At 37.1% G+C, this 21344-nt stretch overlaps 4 protein-coding genes across 4 annotated transcripts; 1 reads left to right on the forward strand and 3 right to left on the reverse strand.

Annotated features, from left to right (window-relative positions):
* Positions 1-2664: 2664 nt before the first annotated feature.
* Positions 2665-4439, forward strand: CBG02155 (the record flags this gene model as incomplete). Its single annotated transcript, XM_002643851.1, has 5 exons — positions 2665-2811; positions 2891-3010; positions 3060-3271; positions 3978-4124; positions 4199-4439. 5 exons carry the CDS (start codon positions 2665-2667, stop codon positions 4437-4439), a joined length of 867 nt encoding a protein of 288 aa, XP_002643897.1.
* Positions 4440-5988: 1549 nt separating this feature from the next.
* CBG02156 lies at positions 5989-10723 on the reverse strand (the record flags this gene model as incomplete). Its single annotated transcript, XM_045239092.1, has 7 exons — positions 5989-6022; positions 6074-6195; positions 6242-6336; positions 6396-6543; positions 8260-8396; positions 9434-9721; positions 10717-10723. The coding sequence occupies 7 exons, from the start codon at positions 10721-10723 to the stop codon at positions 5989-5991; spliced, it is 831 nt and encodes a 276-aa protein (XP_045092042.1).
* A 2748-nt stretch (positions 10724-13471) lies between these two features.
* On the reverse strand, positions 13472-14700 carry CBG27514 (the record flags this gene model as incomplete). The annotated part of the gene is made up of 4 exons (XM_045239093.1): positions 13472-13567; positions 13738-13857; positions 14029-14133; positions 14503-14700. The coding sequence occupies 4 exons, from the start codon at positions 14698-14700 to the stop codon at positions 13472-13474; spliced, it is 519 nt and encodes a 172-aa protein (XP_045098081.1).
* A 2111-nt stretch (positions 14701-16811) lies between these two features.
* Positions 16812-20642, reverse strand: CBG02160 (the record flags this gene model as incomplete). The annotated part of the gene is made up of 7 exons (XM_002643854.1): positions 16812-16979; positions 18007-18351; positions 18441-18659; positions 19861-20120; positions 20168-20299; positions 20442-20485; positions 20623-20642. 7 exons carry the CDS (start codon positions 20640-20642, stop codon positions 16812-16814), a joined length of 1188 nt encoding a protein of 395 aa, XP_002643900.1.
* Positions 20643-21344: the final 702 nt, after the last annotated feature.

The following is a 21344-nucleotide window of genomic DNA, read 5'->3' on the forward strand; positions in this document are numbered from 1 at the left end:
CAATTTTTTCTCTAAAAAACGTTATTTTTTCAAATTTTTGTATGAAACTTGGCCACGATTTGGCAAACCTTTACAGAAATATCTGGTGAAAATTTTGGCTCGATATCTGCTCTCAAAAAGTAGTTATGCTCAAAAAACCTTGCGTTTACAACCTTTTGACCGGTACTGTAGGCTCAAAGTGGACGATCCGGGTGTCGTTCTATTAGAGGTTTTACGGTATTCACGAATTAAAAAATGGACAGTTATTTTCCTTCCAACCTAATATTTAGGTCAGCCGTCTTCTCATATACACAAAAACATGAAAAAAGATTTATCGATCTTGCAGAAATCAATCACTGTATAGCAGCCAAATACTGTTTGCGCTGAAATTCTCAATTTTTGAAAAATCGAACACTCTGAGGATGAATTCTTACATGATAGTGTAGATTCGAAACTGGAGATGCTGCACATCCCGACCCAAATAATTATAATCCAGTGTGATCTTGTAATACACATTCATAAACCAAGAAGGCTGACCTAAATAGTTTTTGTCGTCCTGTAAAAACATTGATATTGAATAATACTGATACTCGAACTAACGGAAAAACTTCCGTTACCTTGATTTATTTGACTCCTATAGTTTTTAACAGCCAGTCGAATATTCGATCATCCTTGATCAGGAAAGGAGGCATAGTTTTGTTTTCTGGCTAACTTGCTAAATTGATTGTGCTTTTGGTTTTTTTTTCAGTTTTTTGGGGAACTATACTTGTAACGGGTCGGGCTGAATTATGAATTTCCTTAATTCGGGTTGCCTTGTCTACCACAGTTAAAAAAATTTGGCACTTTATGACAAGAGGGGCCCATGGGAAAAGAAGAAGCGGATGGTGCTGCTGTAGAATTATTTTTCATACCAATAATGTGTTATCTGAAAGAATGAATTGCAAAATTATAGAGTTCAACATATTTTGATTCTTCTGAATATCCACTTCGAGTCGTCTGATTGAATTCAAAGCGACTCCAGAGCGCGGATGCATTCTGTACCAAGAGAATAGTGCTGAAAACGTGAAGTTGAAGCGGGGAGTTCTTGAGCTTCGTAAAATGATCCATGATGAACCTGAAAATCAGTTTCTCAATCAAGATTCATAAATTTACTCCTGTTTCTGTTAGTTAGTGCCAGACAAAAGCCATAGGTTGTATTTCTATATAACTCTTTGTGCGTTGTGTGGCCCTTCCTTTCAACAGGTGAGACGAACATCATTTGTTGCGAGCTCGCGAGCTAATGTGTGTTGATGAGCACGAAGGTCAAACACGCGTCTCCTTACTGTCTGCATTGACACCCTTGTAATGGACACGCTCGCCGCCTTGAAAGCTAATGATAAGAATTATCCAATACTTCTATCGTACAGTTTCTAATTTTCTCAAAAAACTGCTCATAAAACCGTGGACAGGTTCGATAGATAGAATGCTTACAATACCTACGGTAACCTAAAATTTTATGAAAACTAATTTGAAAATCTCTATCGAGGTTTTCTTCAGTTTTCCATTTTTCATCAAACTTGAACACTAGAATTTTACCTGTTATGTTCCATTTTTACAGATTTTTCTTGATTTCAAGTTTCTACAGTAACCCCAGGGTTCTCATATGAAATCTTTTCTTCTATATGTCCATCCTCAGACATCATCTGTTGCGAGCTGCAATATAATGCGTATAGATTAGCACAAAGGTCAAACACACGCCTCCTTACTATCTGTGTTGATCCCTTTGTAATGGACTCACTCTCCTCTTTGGCAACTAATGGTGTGAACTCTCCAATACCTAAATCGCAAAGATGATTACCTTTCTCTGAAAACCGCTCATCGGACCATAAAGAGGTTCTGTAGACATATCGGTTTTTTCTATAACCTACCGTAACCCAAAGTTTCCTAAAAACTGGGACTCTTAATCTCTGGGATTTTCGTCAATTTATCATGTTTCAACAAACTTAAACGCTATTTCCCAAAATTTCACATTATATTCTCCATGTCCACAGTTTTTTTGAAATTTCAGTTCTTTTTTTGAAATTTCAGTAACCCCAGGATTCTTATATGAAGGCTTTTTGTCAATTTTTTTTTGTCCTCAATGCCATAGATACAGCCTGTCAGGCTCAAAATTCAAATTTCCCGCCAGTTATGACACCTTCTAGGCGATTTCGCAATATTCCCTGTATCCCGTGATTCAACAGTACCTATGCAAAGGTGCCCTATTACAAAGTGCCGCACTTCAACATCACGTGTTTTTTAGGCCAATAATTTATGCTAATTTTGGGACTAATTTTCTCTTGATTGTCATTTTTTCTGGTTTTTTTTGCCAACTTTTGATTTTCATTTGTACCGTAACCCAGCAATGGTTCAAATACGTAAATTTTCAGGGTTTTTGACGGATTTTTCCAATAAAAACCTAAAATTTTTTGGGATTTTTCAATTTTCTCACGAAAGTCCTTTTTTAATCATTTTGAAACTTTTTCGAGTTTTCGCAAACCACCTAGAGTAACCCAATAGTTATTGTGAACATTTTTCAATAAAATTCGAAAAAATTTTCAAAAAAAATTTTTTCGCTCTGGTATTTTTCTTATCTGCTTAGAATTCTATTCAACGGTCTAAAATTTTCTTCAAATTGGTATATTTTTCAAGACTTGTGTTTTTCAGATGAATCGCATTCGTCGTGGTTTGAAGGCCGGGGACGTCGTCTGGGCAGGCGCGTACCCCGGCCTTCTTGTCCGTAAGAAGAACTCGAATAGATGGGTCATCGAGTTCTTCGGCTTCTCGCACCAAGTTGGTTCGGAGAAGACTCAAGTGAGTTTAAAGCATAGATTATTTTTGAAAGAAATTCTCAAATTTCACTCATTTCAAACTCCAATTCACAAATTCACAGAATATTGTGGCTTTCCACATTGGAGACTACGTCCCATGTCCCCAAGGAGAAACTGTTGGCTACTATGAAACCGCCATTCAAGAAGCAATAGACTACATGGACGCAGTTGGCACCGAATGGGTGAGTGAAAAAAATTAAGCTGGCGAGCAAACATATTTTTTGGTTCCAGGGATCAGAAGGGCGCAGAAGCGTCTCACCGAACTTCTTCCAAAAGTTTGGACTTGTCCGCCACGTCGATGCCGAAATGGATCAAACTCTGAATGAGGAATTGGATGAAACAATTGAGGAAGAATACGAAGTGGGAATGGTTGAACCAAAGGAGAAGTCGGCCCGCAACCAAATCATCGTCTCCGTCGCTATGTTTGTTCTGGTTGTTGTCTGGTACTTCATGAATTGAAGTATCCAACCTGTCCCCTCCCCCCCCTTTGAAACCTAAAAAAATTTCAACGGCTATGATTATCCGAATTAATGATTCTCAATTAACTGGCCCTCCACAATATCTTATATATCCTCTGCAATTCTTCAATTTTTCTATGTTTTTTTGATTCTCAAAAACAGCATTCTGAGTTGGTTATGAATAAATGTTTTGTTGAAATTTTTTTTGTTTTGTCGCATACTCATTTGAGGTTGCTTGTGCTCTCTGAAAATATCTTTGAACTTCTTTTCAGATGCAAAACATCGAATTTCAGGTACGCACATCAATATCCCCACGTGTCGTGATAAATGGTCACCTCTTCCGCCCATCTTGTTCATTTGCGTCCGTTGAAGACAAATTCAGGTTCCAGCAATTCAGTGATGATCCAATCTTGCCACTATCACACCTTTCCACAATCCGATGAGCAGTTCTCGGAGAAATTGTGTCCACTTTGCGACTGAAGGATCAGAGAAGGCTCTCATCATCAGTTGTCCGGTAGGAGAGTGAGTCTGTTGCAAAGGGGTGAATGCAGACAGTAAAGAGTCACGTGTTTGACCTTTGTGCTAATCCACACACATTGTATCTCGAGCTTGCAATAGACGATTTCCTTCTTGTCTGTGGAGAGGGCGGACCACGCACACAATGGCAATCTATTGATCTATAATATTGCAGGTACATCACTACAGCATCGGAATATCAAAAACCTTCAGTTTTCATTGATGGATCGTTGTCCAGGTTTTCGCAGCAATGTGGATTTTTAAGTAGGACGTTGAAGCCGCATGTGGATAACCCCAGAGCTGACCCTTGCTTTGTGGTGAGGTTTTCGCCTTTTTGATATGACATTCAGAATTATGAACAGTTCAACATAAAATTAAACAACATTAATTTTTCAGAAATGATGACAATCGTCAAGGAGAAGAGCAAAAATTTCATCTGCAGATGAATGACATCTTAATTGCTCTTGCACGACTCGACTCGATAAGGACTTTGGACCTGTTCGAAGAAATGCAACTAGTCGGCCAAAACAGCAATTGTGTATTGCTAGGAGTCTTGTCTACTGAACGCGTGTGCCTGGAAGTGAAGAAGATTGCGATTTCCATGATGCCATCACCGTCGACTTTAAGCAGAAGATGATTACCATCAGACAGACAAGTCGTCTACGATGTGAGGTTTATCAGATTGCATTTGTGTTGAAATTTCTCTTACGTAATGTTCAGAAACTACAAAGCCCTCGGACTCACGATTCAACCACTCATGAAGTTAATGGTCATCATGAAGAATTTTGGCGTCGATGACTTCTACCTGGGAATACCTGCTGCTGCTTTGTTCAGCTCGTTCAGCATAAGAATCGACATAAACATTCGAACAGCACTTTTTCCGAAATGAATTATTTTTAAAATTTGATTTGGCTAGGACTCATGAGTTTTCTTTCTTTTACGGATTCGCCCGAAAATTCTTATAAATCATCCTAAACATCTTTGGAATCGTGTGATTTTTTATTGAAAAAATTCTTACTCTTTGTTTGTGAGTCCATCCATAATTGCTTTACCCATTCGAAGCCGTTGTCCGAGAGGACTGCACTGCGTTTGGTGTTCTATTTTGGTATTCTTCAACATTCATGTGTGCAACGCAGGATGAGAAGATTCAAACAGGTGCCCACACATGAAACATAGTTGCTTTGATTGAAAAGGTGTGATCCATATCTTCCCACTTTTTTTACTTTGCCGAGAGTTCCCAATTTATGGCTTTTTGACGAAAGGCTTGCCACTGATGTACTTGATATATCCCGCACAGTTTGAGACGGGTCCCTTTCAATCCCCGTTTTTAATGCGTCCACATCTGAGCCCGTATGCTTTTTTTTGGAGGGGGACTTTCGTCCAACGAGAATTTTCATTTTTCAAATTGATGAATCCAGGTTGTGAAGTTTGTTCGAAAGGGTGCATCTTCGTTGTTAACCTCCACAAATTGGTGATTGATTTCAGTTGATCTGAGGTCAGATAGAAATACAAATAAAATGGTAGTCCAAAAATGGAAATTATTAGAGGCGAAAACGGTGGGCATATCTCACTGCACGAAAAGAGGAGAATGATCTCCGTTGGGGTGTAGACACTATTAGACCTCACCAGCATACTGATAAAACGACATTTTCCTTGCTTTTATCCCCTTCAAGAAAACGAAGTTTGAAAACAACATATCAAACGTGGAAAGGACTTTCCGAACAACCTAATACTTCAGGACAATTGCCCTTCCGCCTTTTCTGATTTCGGACAGTTTTCATTCCGGAACTGTTTTAATTTGGGAGTGTTTCGATTCAGGAACATTTTATTTTGCTACTTTTTTGGGAAATCTCCAATCCGTCGTACCACCGGATTAATAAACGAACGTTCGGAATTTGTTGATGAATTTGATGTTTCGGTTGTTTTTTCAAATATCATTTTTCAAAGGTTTTTTAAATTACGAAGTTCGAGATGAAAGAGAAAAAAAATAGTTTTATGTGGATTTACGGTGGCCGTTCGGCCGGGGGGATTAGATTACCAAACGCCGCATAGTCCTCTCGGACGAACGTCTCGGATTGACCCTCAAATGAATAAGAAAACGGATTAATAAAATGGATTAAATGGGAATCAATAAATTTATTTATTTATACAAAAACATGAAATAGGATCAATCGATCTTGCATAAATCAATCACTGTATGGCAGCCAATTGCTGTTTGGGCTGAAATTCTCAATTTATAAATAATGGAAAAATCTGAAGATGAATTCTTACGTGATAGTGTAGATCCGAAACTGGAGATGCTGCATATCCCCACCCAAATAATTATAATCCAGTGTAACCCTGTAATCGACATTAATCAACCAAGAAGGCTGACCTAAATAGTTTCCGTCGTCCTGTAAAAACATTGATAGTCGAATATAATGTTTATTAAAAAATTACCCAATAAGAAACATCTCTCGAACTAACTGAGACACTTGCGTTACCTTGATGATTGGTTAAGCAAAATTTAAGATATTGGAATGAGTCGATAGGTACTGAAAATAAAATAGAATGTTTTAAGAATGCTCGAAGATTCAAAGCATGTTTGACCCACCATGATCCTGATAAGTGATTCCAACCCAATACATACGTGCTGAGGGAGAATAAAAATCTGGAAAAGTTTTCGTCCCGCTTCCAGATACTTGAATAGTTGCAGCATAAATCGGATAGGGAGCATTAAAGAGTGGAAGCCAGTCGATGGCCTAGAAAATTGAATTTCTTGTCGTTAGTACCTTCAGTTTTGGGTTTTTAACACCGGGTCTTTGAGATGGTAGAACCAAATTCAAACAACTAAGCGAAAACCACAAAAATAGTGCTTATTTGATGTCTATAACTTAAGAGTCAAATAATTCTAAAGAATTGATTTTAAAGCGAGTTGCTACTTGCTTGCATCAGGCACGAAACTTTTCAATACTAATATTTCTATCTGATGATATGAAAAAACACACATCCGGAAAATTCTCATCATATTCGACCATTCCCATTCCATTAGTCTTCGATGCCACAGAATACATTGCTTTTGATTGGGATCCTCCTGACGGAGTTGCTGATGTCATTACATGAACGATAGCATGATGATAACGGATTAAAGAAACTAAACGGGAAATGTCTGATTCGTTGGGATAACGTTTCAAAAGAATACAGATGATGGATCCACAAACTGGTGCTTGAGTATTGGAGAAGAATTTCTGGAATAGCGTACTTGTGTTTTGAAATTTAAAAAAATATACCGTAAAATCTGTATTAATATTGCGCCTTTATTTGAATTGCCCCTCTAATAGACTTGCACCACTTGAGGGCACTTGAAAAATAGACTTGCAGTCTTTAATTGAATTGCCCCGTAATACAATTGCATCTGCAGCAGCATTGCGGCTCCGCCGGCAGTATTGTACAATTTTTAGTCTGTTACACCGTGGCGAACTATTGCACAGTTGTTTTTCGAATTTCTTTTTTTTAGCTACCTGCCTAATTTCTGGTTTATTTTTATTTTTCTTTGTTTTTTAACAACATTTTCCATTTATTGAAGCGAGCAAAACAAGCAATGAGTTCTGAAGAAGACCTAGTAGACGTGGAAAACGTGTTCGACGTGGAAAAATTGGATGACGTGGAACACGTGGAAGACGTGGATAACGTGGAAGACGTGAAAAAATTGGATGACGTGGAAGACTCATTGTTTCAAGAAAGATGGAGAAATTCCAGAAGGCGTACAGTTATTGAAGACAAGACGAACAGAACGAGAAATGGAAGAAATTCAGGAGATTTTGGGAGATATTGATATTGAGGAAGACGATGGAGAAGTGAACCATACCGAAAAAGAAGACAATAACTATGACAGTGACGCCTCGATTTTTTGATTTTTTTTTAAATATGCGATACTTTTCTTTTTGTTTTGTTCAATTTGTTACTTTTTTTGTTGATTTTCATAATAAAACTGTTTTTTTTCAAAATTTTAACTTCAAATTGTAGTTTGAAAAACAGAATTGCAGCCTCTATTTAAATTGCCCCTCTAATAGAGTTGCACTCTTGAGGTGACTTGAACAATAGACTTGCATGCAATATTAATACAGATTTTACGGTAGTTAAGCGGAATTCACCTAATAAAATTTGTTTATATATCATTAAATGTTACGGCTCACTTCCCAAATTCAACACTTTGAAAACTTGTCTTCACCTCAATAACGTCGAATACATTACTACCAATTTTGGAATTCTGAAACCCTTGGTTTGGATCCGGTAGATTGTTTGCAATAGTTGGGTTGGCATCTCTGAAATGAAGTTTTATATTATGCGCATCCGATTACTTTTTTATTCTGAAAATTCGAAAATCTAAAGTTCCAAAAAGTAAATTTTTCCTTGCAAATTAAAACAACATACCCTTTATGAAACTGAATATCTATGGTTTCAATATCAAATCGTACACTCCCAAACCAGGAATAATGTTTCAAGTAACTTGAAAACTTATTAAATGTGTCCAAAACTGTTTCCGACAATAAATCATTAGAATAGGCAAATAGAAACGTTGATGGAAAAGTTGTAGAATTGCAGGATGTGTCGCCTGAAAATTGTAACTTTCGACTCTGAGAAAATACCCCCATGGTTTTGATTTCCATAAAACTGAGTTTTTTCTTTCATTTCCAAATTAGTTCTCTTCGTTTTTGGTATTAAATTTCTTAATTTCAAGTTATAATAACAGTTCTTCTCCTTTTCTGGAAGAGGTACTTCTTATCAGTTCATAGCAGGCCTGTGCGGCAACAAAATTTTCTTGGCAATTCGGCAACTCGGCAATTTGCCGAATACTTTTCGGCAACGTTCGGCAACTTGGCAATTGCCGAAAAAAATTTCGGCAACTTTCGGCAATTTTTGGCAACAAAAGTTTTGCGTCTTTTTTTAGTAAAATCGATACGTAACTCACCTGAAAATGCTTCTATCAGGCTCAGAACTACAGAAAATGTGTTTCATAAGTTCCTTAAAGAAGTAATTACAAAAATTGGCAACTCAAGACCACATTTTTTATGCAAACTATTTCTCTTTAGCAATAGAGGGTATTCCAATGGTTGAAAATATTTGTTCCGATTGTGAGTTTTGAAAATAGTGCGCTCAACTTGTTAGGTAACTCACGACACACGTTCCCTAGAGATTTGAGACAGATTGGATAATTTTTTGATGAGTTGTGACTCATGATATCTATTTTTCTCCTATGCTCACAAAATTGAAGCCCATTTTTAGATCCGATGCAAGTATTTTTGATGATTATTGGGACACATTTCCTCTAAAATTCACTCTGAGGGATGATGGTGTTCAACATTTGATTTTTCGAACTTCGAAATCATTTTTGCCGAAATCGGCAACGGCAATTCGGCAACTTTTTCTTCGTTACCGATTTTGGCAACGGCAAATCGGCAACAAAAATTCGGCAATTTCGGCAATTTCGGCAATCGACAATTTGTTGCCGCACAGGCCTGGTTCATAGAAAAATTAATTGGAAGTAAATGAAGGTTTCAAGTAAATTCTTTGAATTGAAGACGAAATTTTCGAAGAATAATAATCCAAAGAATAGCCTGATTTTGAGAATTCAGTGCAAAAATAACTCACTAGTAGAGGTTGTTGTCGGAAATTGAGCTGTGGTGTAGGTTGTTTTGATACTTGTGCTACTGGCTACAGTAGTACGGGCTACAGTAGTTTCTTCAAAATTCCTAGATGTTTTTTCTGAAGTCTGGGTAAAAATTTGGGTAGTTGTGGTTATTGGAATTTTAGTAGTAGTAGAAGTATGAGTAGAATCCGGTGCAGTTCTAGATGTTTCAATAGTTGTAGTTATTGGAATTTTAGTAGTTGTAAAAGTAGAAGTAGAATCCGATGCAGTTCTAGATGTAGTGGCCCAAACTGAAAATATTTTTCTTTGATTGAATGAGAATATCACAAAGAAATAAGTTATTCCATTTAAATGTCTTTAATTTTCTTTTGATCTACCTTCAAAACTGCTATAGTGCAAGCAGAATTTCAGAATTTGAGAGCGAATTTCAGAGTGATAACTTTATTTTTCAGACATAAGCTTTTGCTTTTTAATGGCCAGAGGACCTCTGAAAACTCAAATGACTCTGATTTTGGGAGGTATCAAAAAAATGTTACCTGTACGATGAGAATGTTTCGGCAAGACTAGCAACAAAATTATAGAAACTGCAACAAGAATTGCTAAAGCTAAAACTGCAAGAAATATGCAACAGTATTTTTTGGAAAATTCTTTGGGCTTCGAGAACTCATCAACATTTTCATAAATTCCTTCTTGGTCGTTTCTTTCAAATGAAATATAGTCATATCCAGCCGAGCTATTGAAATTATCATTATGGACGTTTTCTGTTTTTGGCGGTGAATTGAACAAGTCATTTATAGTAATTTCATATCCAGCAACTTCTGAAACTTTGTGCTCGTTGAAAAATACCAAACTTCCAGTGTCGGACAATAAAATATACAAAAAAAGTCTTTTTCATTGATTTTTAACATTTTGATTATTTTCAAGAGTCTGGAGTTCGGTTGTTAAGTTTCTGATCGCTTTGAAAATTCTGGAGCGTGTAAAACAGGCCTAGAGGGTATGATTTGAATTCACAGAATTTTTTCGAAAATTCCAAACTATTTCCCGATTTCTGAACTACACCCTCTTTCCATATTTTCAGTCCTAAAAGGGTCTTATAGCTAAAAACTGAGGATTCTCAAAAAATGCTGTGAATGCAAAGTTTTCAATCTAGATTTGTCTTACACCCTCCGAAATTCTCACATTTGACAAAAACTTGACAGCCGAACTCCAGACTTCTGAAAATGGCCAAAATTTTCGAAAATACTGTACCGCAGATGTCACCGTATTAAAAAAAAGAGAAACTTACCTTGCATTTTTTTATTCCGGCTGAATTTTGAAATCCTTAAACACGCTTATTAATTATAAAAGGTTTATAGGTTTTCTAGCAGTTCAATAAATGGATGGAAATTATACAGCAACACTGTGAGTCAAAGAATATTAATATAAATTAGAGTTACAGCATGATGTTACCCCTCCCATGCCGAAATTCGTTATCAGTAGGTCATGAAATAAATTCGTCTAATCGTCTTTTTCCTTTCTTGTTTCTAATTTTTCAATTTAATTTCGTAAGAGAAAATTTTGAGAAGCGGAAGAAGATAGGAAAGTTTAATGAAATTTTTGACTCGGAGTTGCTATCAAATTTAGGATAGAGGTACACATCAAATGTACTAATTAATCAGTCAGCTATGTACTTTACCCTTTTCTCCACATTGACAGACTTTTGTGCTTTTCCAGAAATTCGAAATTCAAACATTTCATGGCTTTCAATGCACTTCAAAGATTTTCTAAATATCTAACGTAAATACAATATTTCCAGGTTGTCTCCACATTGGTTGTCTCCAATCTCCCCATCTTCATCGGAATGCCAACAAATTCAATATACCATAAGCCCTCTAAAAAGGCCACTTTGAGCTCAATTAACTCGGTTCCTGGAAAAGATATCAAAAAGTGGTCAAATGATAAAATATTTATTATAATATCAAAAATATTTTGTCAGTTGACGACTTCGCCATAGCTTTTACAGGAGATGAGATAAACTAGCTAAAAGTGCACATCCTGACCAACATAATTGTGTTTCAGGCTCATAGTATATGTAAGTGACATCGCTAAAATCCACACTCGGATAATCGGAGCTCGCTTCTTTGAGAGCTTTTGCTTAAATATAAATTTGCAGAGGGGAGTTAAAAGTAAGGAATATTGACGGATCACCTGAAGTGCCAAAACGCGCAATTTCATTTGCAATACTTCTTGTCTAGATGGATGGCAACTTCGGCTGGATTGAGAACAGAGCTCACTGTCCTTGAATCTTCGGAAGTGGATAAAACTGGAATCTGATATTTTTAAAATTTTGCGATTTTTGTATTTCAATTTTTTAGACTTTTTTTAAACAAATAGTTATTTTTTTCTTTCAAAGAATTAATAAAGAAGATTTCCAAAAAAGTTCTGTGTGGATTAACGGTGGCCGTTCGGCCGGGGGACAAGAATACCAAACGTCGTGTAGTCCTCTCGGACGAACATCTCGGATTGATTTCTTGACATCGGATGGTCGAAGCAATTTCGGAAAAAATTCACGATTGGAATTTGTTGATGAATTCGCGCTATTTCAAAGGTTTTCAGGCTACTTTTCCAAGTATCATTTTTTTAAAAGCTTTTTTTAATTACGAGGTTTCAGATGGTAGAAAAAAATTCGTTTTGTGTGGATTAACGGTGGCCGTTCGGCCGGGGGACTGAAAACCCAAACGTCGTGTAGTCCACTCGGACAAACGTCTCGGGTGGATAGGACCACTTTGGATGGGTTCATAAACGAAGGATTGGAATTTTTTTGATAAATTCGCACGATTTCAAAGATTTTCAGGTTACTTTTCGAACATTTTTTGAAGTTTTTTTCTTTAATTACGAGGTTTGAGATGACAGTGAAAAAAATTAGTTTTGTGTGAATTTACGGTGGCCTTTCGGCCCGCGGACTAAAATACCAAACGTCCTCTCGGACGAACGGTTCGGATTGACCCTCGAATGAATAAGACAATGGATTAATGAACGTAAAGTGGAAATTGTTTTGCTGAATTTACAAAAAGAGTAATGCAGAACTATAAAAATTAATACAATTATCCAGATTTATAAATGTCGAGGTCCCGAGGTGAATAAAATTCCGTCTGCATTGGCACTCGATTTGCATTGCTTTATTATTATTGCAATTTGGTGGCTCATGAATTTGAAGCTCTATGTTTAAGTTCAATACCAACGGAAAGGCGATCCTGAAAAAAACTATCTGTTTCGAAATACCGTATTTTCTCTAATGGAAACCCAAGCGTCATCTTTGAGCTCAATTATCTCGATTTTTGTGAAAGATATGAAATTTTTATCAACTGGTAAAATATTTATACTAATACGACCAATAATTTATCACTTGGCAAATGATTGATATATTTTACAGAAATCGTGATAATTGAGCTTGATTTGCGTGGGCTATTATTAGAAGAAATACTCACTGTTCGTACAGCTTCAAAAGTGAGCTTCCGACATTCAAAATTGAGCTTTCAGCTTCAGTTTTTTCTTGTCAGCTTTCAGCGTTGACATGATCTCGTGTCGGATCTCATTGTGGTCGTTTCAGTTTTGCTCATAACCTGAAATATCGTTACATGAAAATGAGAAATAATATTGAAGATATTAAAATAGTGTCATTAAACTCATAGGAATAAAATACACAACGAAAATCATCAACAGCAACAAACTTTATTTTTTCAAACTAAATTTTCGCAAAATTTGAAACACAAAAACCACAAAACAATGCAACAATGGAAAAACAGTGGCAAATAATAATTTAGAGAAGGGGGGGGGTTTAAATTCAAAATTAAACAACAACTCATGGTTCTAAAATGGCAACATCAAAAAGAAACTGTAGGAAAACCGGCGGACCGCTCTGGAAATATCAGTGCGAGACCTGAAAAATTTTTGGAGGTAACTTTGAAATTCATTGTTGTCATTAAGCATTGTCATTTGAACTCTCTTTCAAAAAAACAAAAACTTACTTTACTCTCTGTGTCGTCCTCTGTTTCCTTGTCCTAGTCTTGTGGAACTTCTTGGTGCTGAGCTTCTGCCTCAGGAGCTCTTCCTTGTGGAGCATCTCGGGGTAGAGGACCAATTCGGGCATTGCGGCTCTGTAAAAATTAGAGTTATTCTGGGGGTCCATTCAAACAAGAAGGCAAAATCTGCCAACAATATTGCAAAATTGGTAGAAGTTAAACTTTTTGTTTTAACTTTATTATTTTCTGGCAAATTTAATTTCGTGGGTAAATCTGGATAATTACTCATCAAAAATCTGACTTACTATTCCAGGTGGACCATTCATTATTTCTGGTACAACAACATCTGAATCTGAAGACGAATCAGATGACGATTCCGAGGAAGACGAAACTTGATACATTTGTGGTGGGATAATTCGACGACGCTGTAAAATTTAAAGTTGTTTTGGGAGTAAATTCAAATAAGAAAGCAATATCTGCCAGAGATATTGCGAAATTGGCTGAAGTTTGATTTTTCGTTCTAACTGATTATTTTCAGACATGTACAAGTTTTTATAAGTAAATCTGAACAGTTATTCAGTATAAAATTTACTTACTCTTGCTGGTGGCGGCGAGTCCGAAGAAGACGACGAGTCCGAGGATGACGAGTCCGAAGACGAATCAGTAGATTCGTCTGAGGACGACGGGATTAGATGAACTGGCTGCAAAAAGAAAAATTAAAGCTGGTATCTATAAAATTTGGGCATTTTTTTTCACAAAATCGTTTATTTTCGTAATACGCTAAGAAAAACTACATTTTTAGCAGGCATGGAAGCCCCTCTGCCTATAGAAGCTTTTCTTGTGCCGAAATGAGTAAGGTTTCAGCACAAGAACCGACTAAGCATAGAGGATCAAAAATCATCACAACTTGGTCGAAGTGATATTTTATTTGGTCTAAGTATTATTTTTTAGCAAACATGATTTTTTGACGAAATTTTGGCTACATATGTATCATAAGCAAGTTTTCATTTTTGGTTCTCTCGCCCCCAAACACTAATTCTTTTTCAAAATTGCCAGTTTTTAACACCTACATGTTGAGGCTCCGGTGTTGCAACTGGAGCGGATGGAACCGGTGTGAGTCGCACCGGGATCGGTGGACCTTCTGGGGGCTCATCACTGGTGTCTGGAGCATAGAAAGTCATAATGATCGGTTCGTACTCCTCCACTTCTTCCTGTGGCTCATTTTGAGCGGGTGGATCCGGGTTTCGTGCTGGAGCTGAATGCTCCATGTTTTGGTCTGTAATAAAAAAGTTTCATTGGTAAAGAACAATCTAATGTATTTTGAGGAGAAAAAAAAAAGGGAATTTCGATAAATCTAAAAAAGGTTGATTTGTTTGGAAAATACAGTGCGGTCGATATCTTTAAGACCCCCCCCCCCTTGATTTTGAGGGCACAGAAAAAAAACAAGACAAGAAAAAAGTGTAAACGCCATTTGATTCACAGAGTCAATATTTTTAAGACACCCGGATTTTTCGATGTTCCAGTGATAGCTTTCATGAGAAAATTTTTTGGAAGTATCAAATATCAGTCTAATATTATTTTTAGATAGTTTTTAATAAAATAAGAGCTGTTTCTGAAAAAATGGCGGTCTGGTGATAAAAAGTCCCAAAATTAAAAGAGATCGGTGGCCTAAAAAACGGATCGGTGGCCTAAAAAACGAACACATGCCGCACTCTGTAACAGGACATAGGGATTGTCAAATCGCAGGACACATGGGTTATTGCGAAACCGCCTTAGAGGTTGTAAGCGGGAAATTTGAATTTTGAGTATGACAGATCGTATCTATAGCATTGAGCATTGAAAAAATTGGAAAAAACGCGTTTTTATATGAAAACTTTAAGGTTGCTGTAGAAAATTAAAATGAGAAAAACCGTGGATATCATTCTTATATTAAATAACTCTGTGAGAAAATAGAAAAATCCCAGTAAATTTTAGGATTTTAATTGGAAGAAGCCGTCGGAAACATTGTAAGTTTACGTATTTGAACCACTACTGGGTTACGGTACAAATGAAAATCAAAAGTTGGCAAAAAAACCCAGAAAAAATGACAATCAAGAGAAAATTAGTCCCAAAATTAGCATAAATTATTGGCCTAAAAAACACGTGATGTTGAAGTGCGGCACTTTGTAATAGGGCACCTTTGCATAGGTACTGTTGAATCACGGGATACAGGGAATATTGCGAAATCGCCTAGAAGGTGTCATAACTGGCGGGAAATTTGAATTTTGAGCATGACAGATCGTATCTATAGCATTGAGCATTGAAAAAATTGGAAAAAACGCGTTTTTATATGAAAAATTTAAGGTTGCTGTAGAAAATTAAAATGAGAAAAACCGTGGATATCATTCTTATAATAAATATATGAACTGGTGTCCATCCTCTTCTTTGTTTGTCATTCCGTTTTTTCCCAGAAGGGAAGTTTCCCACAGGAAGTACCCGCCAGACAAATTTGATGTATCGTGAAAATTTTGGTGTTGGTAGGTCAAAAGAACAACGAGAAGAGATTTCAATTAAGTTTTGGAATAGCGCCCGAAAAAAGTTAGGAGCGAAGTGACAAACTTGCGCCGAAGGAGCACCAGCCAAAAGTTTGAAGCGCCGGAGGCGCGGCAAACAGGCTGGTGGATGATAAAAAAGCTAACAAGGAGAAGAGTGAGTCCATTGGAAAGGGATCAACGCAGGCAGTAAGAAGACACGTGTTTGACCTTTGTGCTAATCTACACGCATTATGCCTCGAGCTCTCAACAGACGATGTCCGTCTTGTCTGTTGAGAGGAAGGACCACACAACACACACAGTATTATAAATTGCCGATCAATACAACCAATGTAGTCCCAAACAATATATGGCTCTCGTCCTCGCCTGACTAACAAAAGTATAAATTCATAAAAAAGTATAAATTCACGCGGGTTGAATCTTCCTGACAGCTGATGATTAGGACTGTCTACAGTATTTCAATGACAATACCAGCTATTTTTTCTGAAAACTACGGAAATTGTGCTCCAAATCTCATAATGTCTTAATTAGTTTATTCGGATGGAAGCCATTTAAAAAACAAGTAAAATATTTCAATTGCTTGTGGAAGAAATGATAATTCTTGAGATACAAAAATGTAACAGTGAGATACATTTGAGATACAAAAATGAAAATGTAACGCAGCGAAAACAAATTCGTATAGTAATAGTCAACGGAGAAGTCTTAAATAATTGCCTTAATAGTTTCTGTACTCATTCAGGCAAAAGTGGTAACTTGGGATTATCTTTTTGAACAGTACTGAAGTTATGTACATCAAAACAGTTATTAAAAAAGGGTTTTAAATTTAAAAAGAGCGAAATTATCGTAGTTTAGCGGTGCTGATTCTCTTTTCCAGATTGTTTATCATTTTTCTTCTTTGTGCATCCCTCGCAGAACCATTCTCCTTCCGGGGCTGTCTCCATTCCAATACACGAGAAGTGATACCATTCGTACTTGCATCTCGGGTTCTCGCAGAATATCATTGTATCCGTCTTTGTCTGAAAAAGGAATTTGTTGGAAACGAACTACAATATTATATGAAGGAAGCTATATGAAGGAAGCTACCCATGCTCGCAGAATCACTACAACCATCAGAGCGGTCCCACTTAGAAGGGAACCGCAACACCGCGTTAACCCGGTTTTTGATGAAAAATTCAGAATAGGTCAACAATCGGCTATATAGACACTTCTTATAATTTCAGAATCCGCTCCAGTTTCAGTCGATTTTTATCAGTTTCGGTTATTAAGTGCGAAACAGCGATTTTCGAAGACGATTTTCTCAACTTTTAGGAGATTCCAGAAGATGAATTTTATTGGGTCACAGTAAAAAACTAAAGAAATTTTATATTTCAGACATTTTCTCAACCCTCCTAGAAGTTGAGAAAATCGACTATTCTGCACTGAAATTACTACTTTTGGTACTGAAACTAATATAACTTGGCTGAAACTGACGAGCGGATAGCTATTATTAACCTATCCTGAGATTTTAATCAAAAATCTGGGTTTACGAGATGTTGAGGTTCCTTGTTAGTCTGACCATAGAGTTTTCTTTTGAGAAAAATTCCAATAATTTTTTATTTCGTCTTAAAAATTATATTCCTTTTCGGCCAAAATGATTTCTCGACAAAAAGTTATATTATAAAGGCAAACTGATGTTCGTCGGTTCGTATATTTTCTGTTACTTATTATTTCTTATATTAGATTTTCTCATACTTGTCGCGGGCCAGGCCGGGCCGGTGGAAGAATTTACACTGGCCTGGCTCGGTTTTGAGGCAAAAATTGTTAAGAGTTATTTTTAAGAGAAATCTGAATTCTTGGATTCTTGGGAACATTTTATCAATGTTTCTTTGATTTTAGCTTTAAGAAGGGTCCTGGCACGAATTTAGTGCTTTAAAATGATCATTTTGGGAAAAATGTATCAAAAATCAACAGAAAATTTTCGAAATATTCGAAACACGGGCCGAGCCGGGCCGGGATTTAGCAAGTATGAATTTCCTTGTTTCAGAGTGATCACTAAAAACTCACGTCTTGACAGATGCAATACTGCTTTACAACTTCGGGAGCGTTTCCGGCAGCGGGTTGAACAGCAACATCAGCGGCTGAAGCTTGTGGAGCTTTCGGATTCTTCAAGGCTCTAGAAGTTTGCGGTGCTTCTGCAGTCTGCTGTCTTTTCAGAGTCTTCTTTGTTTTCAAAGTCTGTCGTGCTTTCCATCCCTGAGACTCTTCATTGAAGTTTGAGCCTTGACGATAACTTTCAAACGATTCATACAATGCTCTTCCTTTTGCCTGATTTCGCGACATCGCTTGAGTCATCCTGCTCACAAGAGCAAATTTCGTGCGAGAAATATCCAAGATTTTCTTCTGTTCGGTCTGGAAAAAAGGTTTTGTTTAGTTGAAGTTTTTTTCAGTACAAAGTTTTGTTAGCTTGGCCATTATTGGTTTTGAAAAGGAAAATTTACCTCCAGGAGTTGCATTGTGGCGACTTTTTGCTCTTGAGAGAGCGATTTGACATTCGCCATGAAGACAAGTTCGATATCGTTGATATCTTGAGTGATAGCATTAACTTCCTGGTCGAGTCGATTGATTTCAAACTGATCCGCACGAATTTGATTCGCAATTGTGTAATGTTTGAGCAGGAAAAGGTCCATGTGATCTTCATAGGAAGTGTAAGACATTTTCTGAAATTGAAAAAAATTAAAATAGAACGATGAGGTGATGAAATCGCAAATTTGCACTTTATTTTCGAAAATCTAGAGCGAGAAAGGATGGAACGAACTAAATGAGAATATGGATCTGTAGACAAAATCAATAAGAGCAAGAGAACAATAAGAAATGCCCGAGAAATCGCCTGGCAGGACAGCGTCTGGGGCCTACTACGCACACACACGCACGCACAGAATGATGATTGAAGAAGAATCAGATAGTGTGTGCAAGAAGGAGACAAAAAGAGGAGGGAGTGTTGCAAAAGAAGACTAGCGGAGGGCAAAGTGACATAACAATCAATGAAATAACAAACACGTAGGAAAAGATCGGTGGAGGTTCTGAGGTCTCCTATATATACCAGAAAGCAGGACATTCTAAACGTCAGAAAAATGAAATACTTAATTTTTTGACAAAAATCGGACTCTTCCAGCAATAGGTCCTGATAAAGTCTCAAAATTCAAATTAATTCACGTTAATACCACTGGTAAAACAAACGCGCTCTATTGGACAAGAAGCGACGTCACGCGGAACACGAGAAATAAAGTTCGGCCACGAGGGCGGGGCTTGAACGGGCGGAGTTTGCAACGCCTCGCATGGTTTCTGGGGTGTGCGGCACAGAAGGCGTCGTAGGTTTCTCAGCTTTATTCATAAAACAAAGAAGAGAAATAGCATGGAATTGTTGTTTACAAAAAAATCTAAGAACTTATGATGTAAATTTTAACCCAAACTCGAAAAAAAGAAGGAATTTTCGGTGGAATCTTAAAATACCTAGCAATTTTAGTGAAAATGAAAATTGATCAAGGGACGCTGAGCATGTTGGATGCTAGAACAAAATAATGGGAGGTATTTTGGTGAGAAAATGTGGAGAAAAAATAAACGTAGGATGACATCGAGCTGCGAAGAAGGCAAGAACATCATCCATATAGAACTTGGCGGCAGTGTACGCAAGAAGTGCTAAAGGTGTTTGCGGAACTTTTTGGCGCTTATTTGAATTTTCATGGAAAGACAGATATTGACAAAGACAGGGATTAGCAAAGCTCTTAGCGTTCGATTTAGAATATAAGTTTTTTTTTTCATTTTTTTCAAATATCGAATGTTTGTGAGCCTTATTCATCTTTATTACAAAAGCGAGAAAATCAAATAAATAAAAATGAAAAGAAATCCGTAGAAAATTACTGGTGCTTTTTGAAAGAACCGGAGAGGAAAAAATGTGAAATAAAAAAATATGGAAAAGGTTTGGAGACGAGCGGCATGAGACACCTCAGAAGCACTTCCACGGTTGGCCTTCGGATTGAGTGGTGCTTCGGTGAGGAGGACAGGATGCTCTTCTGGGGCGACACGAAGCTCGTTGTAGATAGTGTGATGCCAGATCTTCTCCATGTCATCCCAGTTGGTGACGGTTCCGTGCTCAATGGGGTACTTGATGTTGAGAATGCCTGAAAGAAAAAAAAATGAAAAGACGTATTCGATTATGAACAATGACCTCTCTTGGATTGAGCCTCGTCTCCGACGTAGAAGTATTGGGTCATCATCAGAGTCATGACCCCATTATATTTGGGGCTTCCCAACATGGAGGGGAAAACGGTCCTGGGGCATCGTATCCTCCGAATCCGGCCTGAAAGTTCATAGGTTTGATTTCCCAGTATTGCCGAGTAGTTGGATACCGAAAAGCTTGTATTAGAAAAGCCTGCCCATATATTGTTTCGAGGCACTTTCAAAAAGCCCATTCATTGTTCTTCCAAAAGGCCCATTCAAACCGAGGAGTTCAATATCTTTAGGACCCCCCTCTATTGTCACGGTTCTGAGAAAACGGTGAGAGATATCAAAAATTTGTAAGCGCCATTTTAAATTCAAAAATACCTCGGGAGCCTAATTTTTGTACTTATACCTCTTCTTATAGCTTCCGATTTGGGACATTTCAAAAAATTTAAAACTCACTGTGATAGCGCTTGAGCCATTGTCAATGACAATGGCTGTCATCATTTGTGATGCTGCTGGCTGTTGTGGACGAAGTAATGCTGAAATCCAACTTTTTAAAAAATAATTAGGAGACGGGTAATGGAAATCGAAAAAATAAGAGCAGAAAGAAACTGACGACAACAAGCGACAATACAGGACCGAATGACTGATAGGCTTTCAGTTATCTACAATCACATGCCTCACTGTTATGCACGCTCCGCACAACGATAGAGATCGCAAGGGTAAGAGACGCAGAGAAATCCTTTTTTTTTGAGTCATCAGAAATGGTCTCCAAAAGAATTTTTTATTGTTTACGAAATAGCTGATCAAACATAAAACCGTTCTAAATGGAGTTCGAACCTACAGTATAACCAAAGCAAAAAAACATTAATTTTTGGGCATCTCCTGGCGTGTTTTCTTATCTAAAAGGGATATCCGTTTCAGCTATTAACCATGATGTCTGGGGCTCTTGACTACCAAAAATACCAAACCATGTACTATAAACTCGTTTCTGACTTTCAAAATAAATACTTTGTAGAAACTGATTTCAATCAGTCTATTCAATTTTTTTGTATATGAGATCTTTTTAAATATCTCTTTTGAAATATCAAATCTTTGCGAGATTTATTCATCTTTATTACAACAGTGAGAAAGTTTATGAAATAAAAATGAATGAAATGCATAAACAATTACGGGGTCTT

The sequence above is a fragment of the Caenorhabditis briggsae genome (assembly GCF_000004555.2).
Source record: "Caenorhabditis briggsae complete genome, chrX, whole genome shotgun sequence".
Taxonomy (NCBI): domain Eukaryota; kingdom Metazoa; phylum Nematoda; class Chromadorea; order Rhabditida; family Rhabditidae; genus Caenorhabditis; species Caenorhabditis briggsae.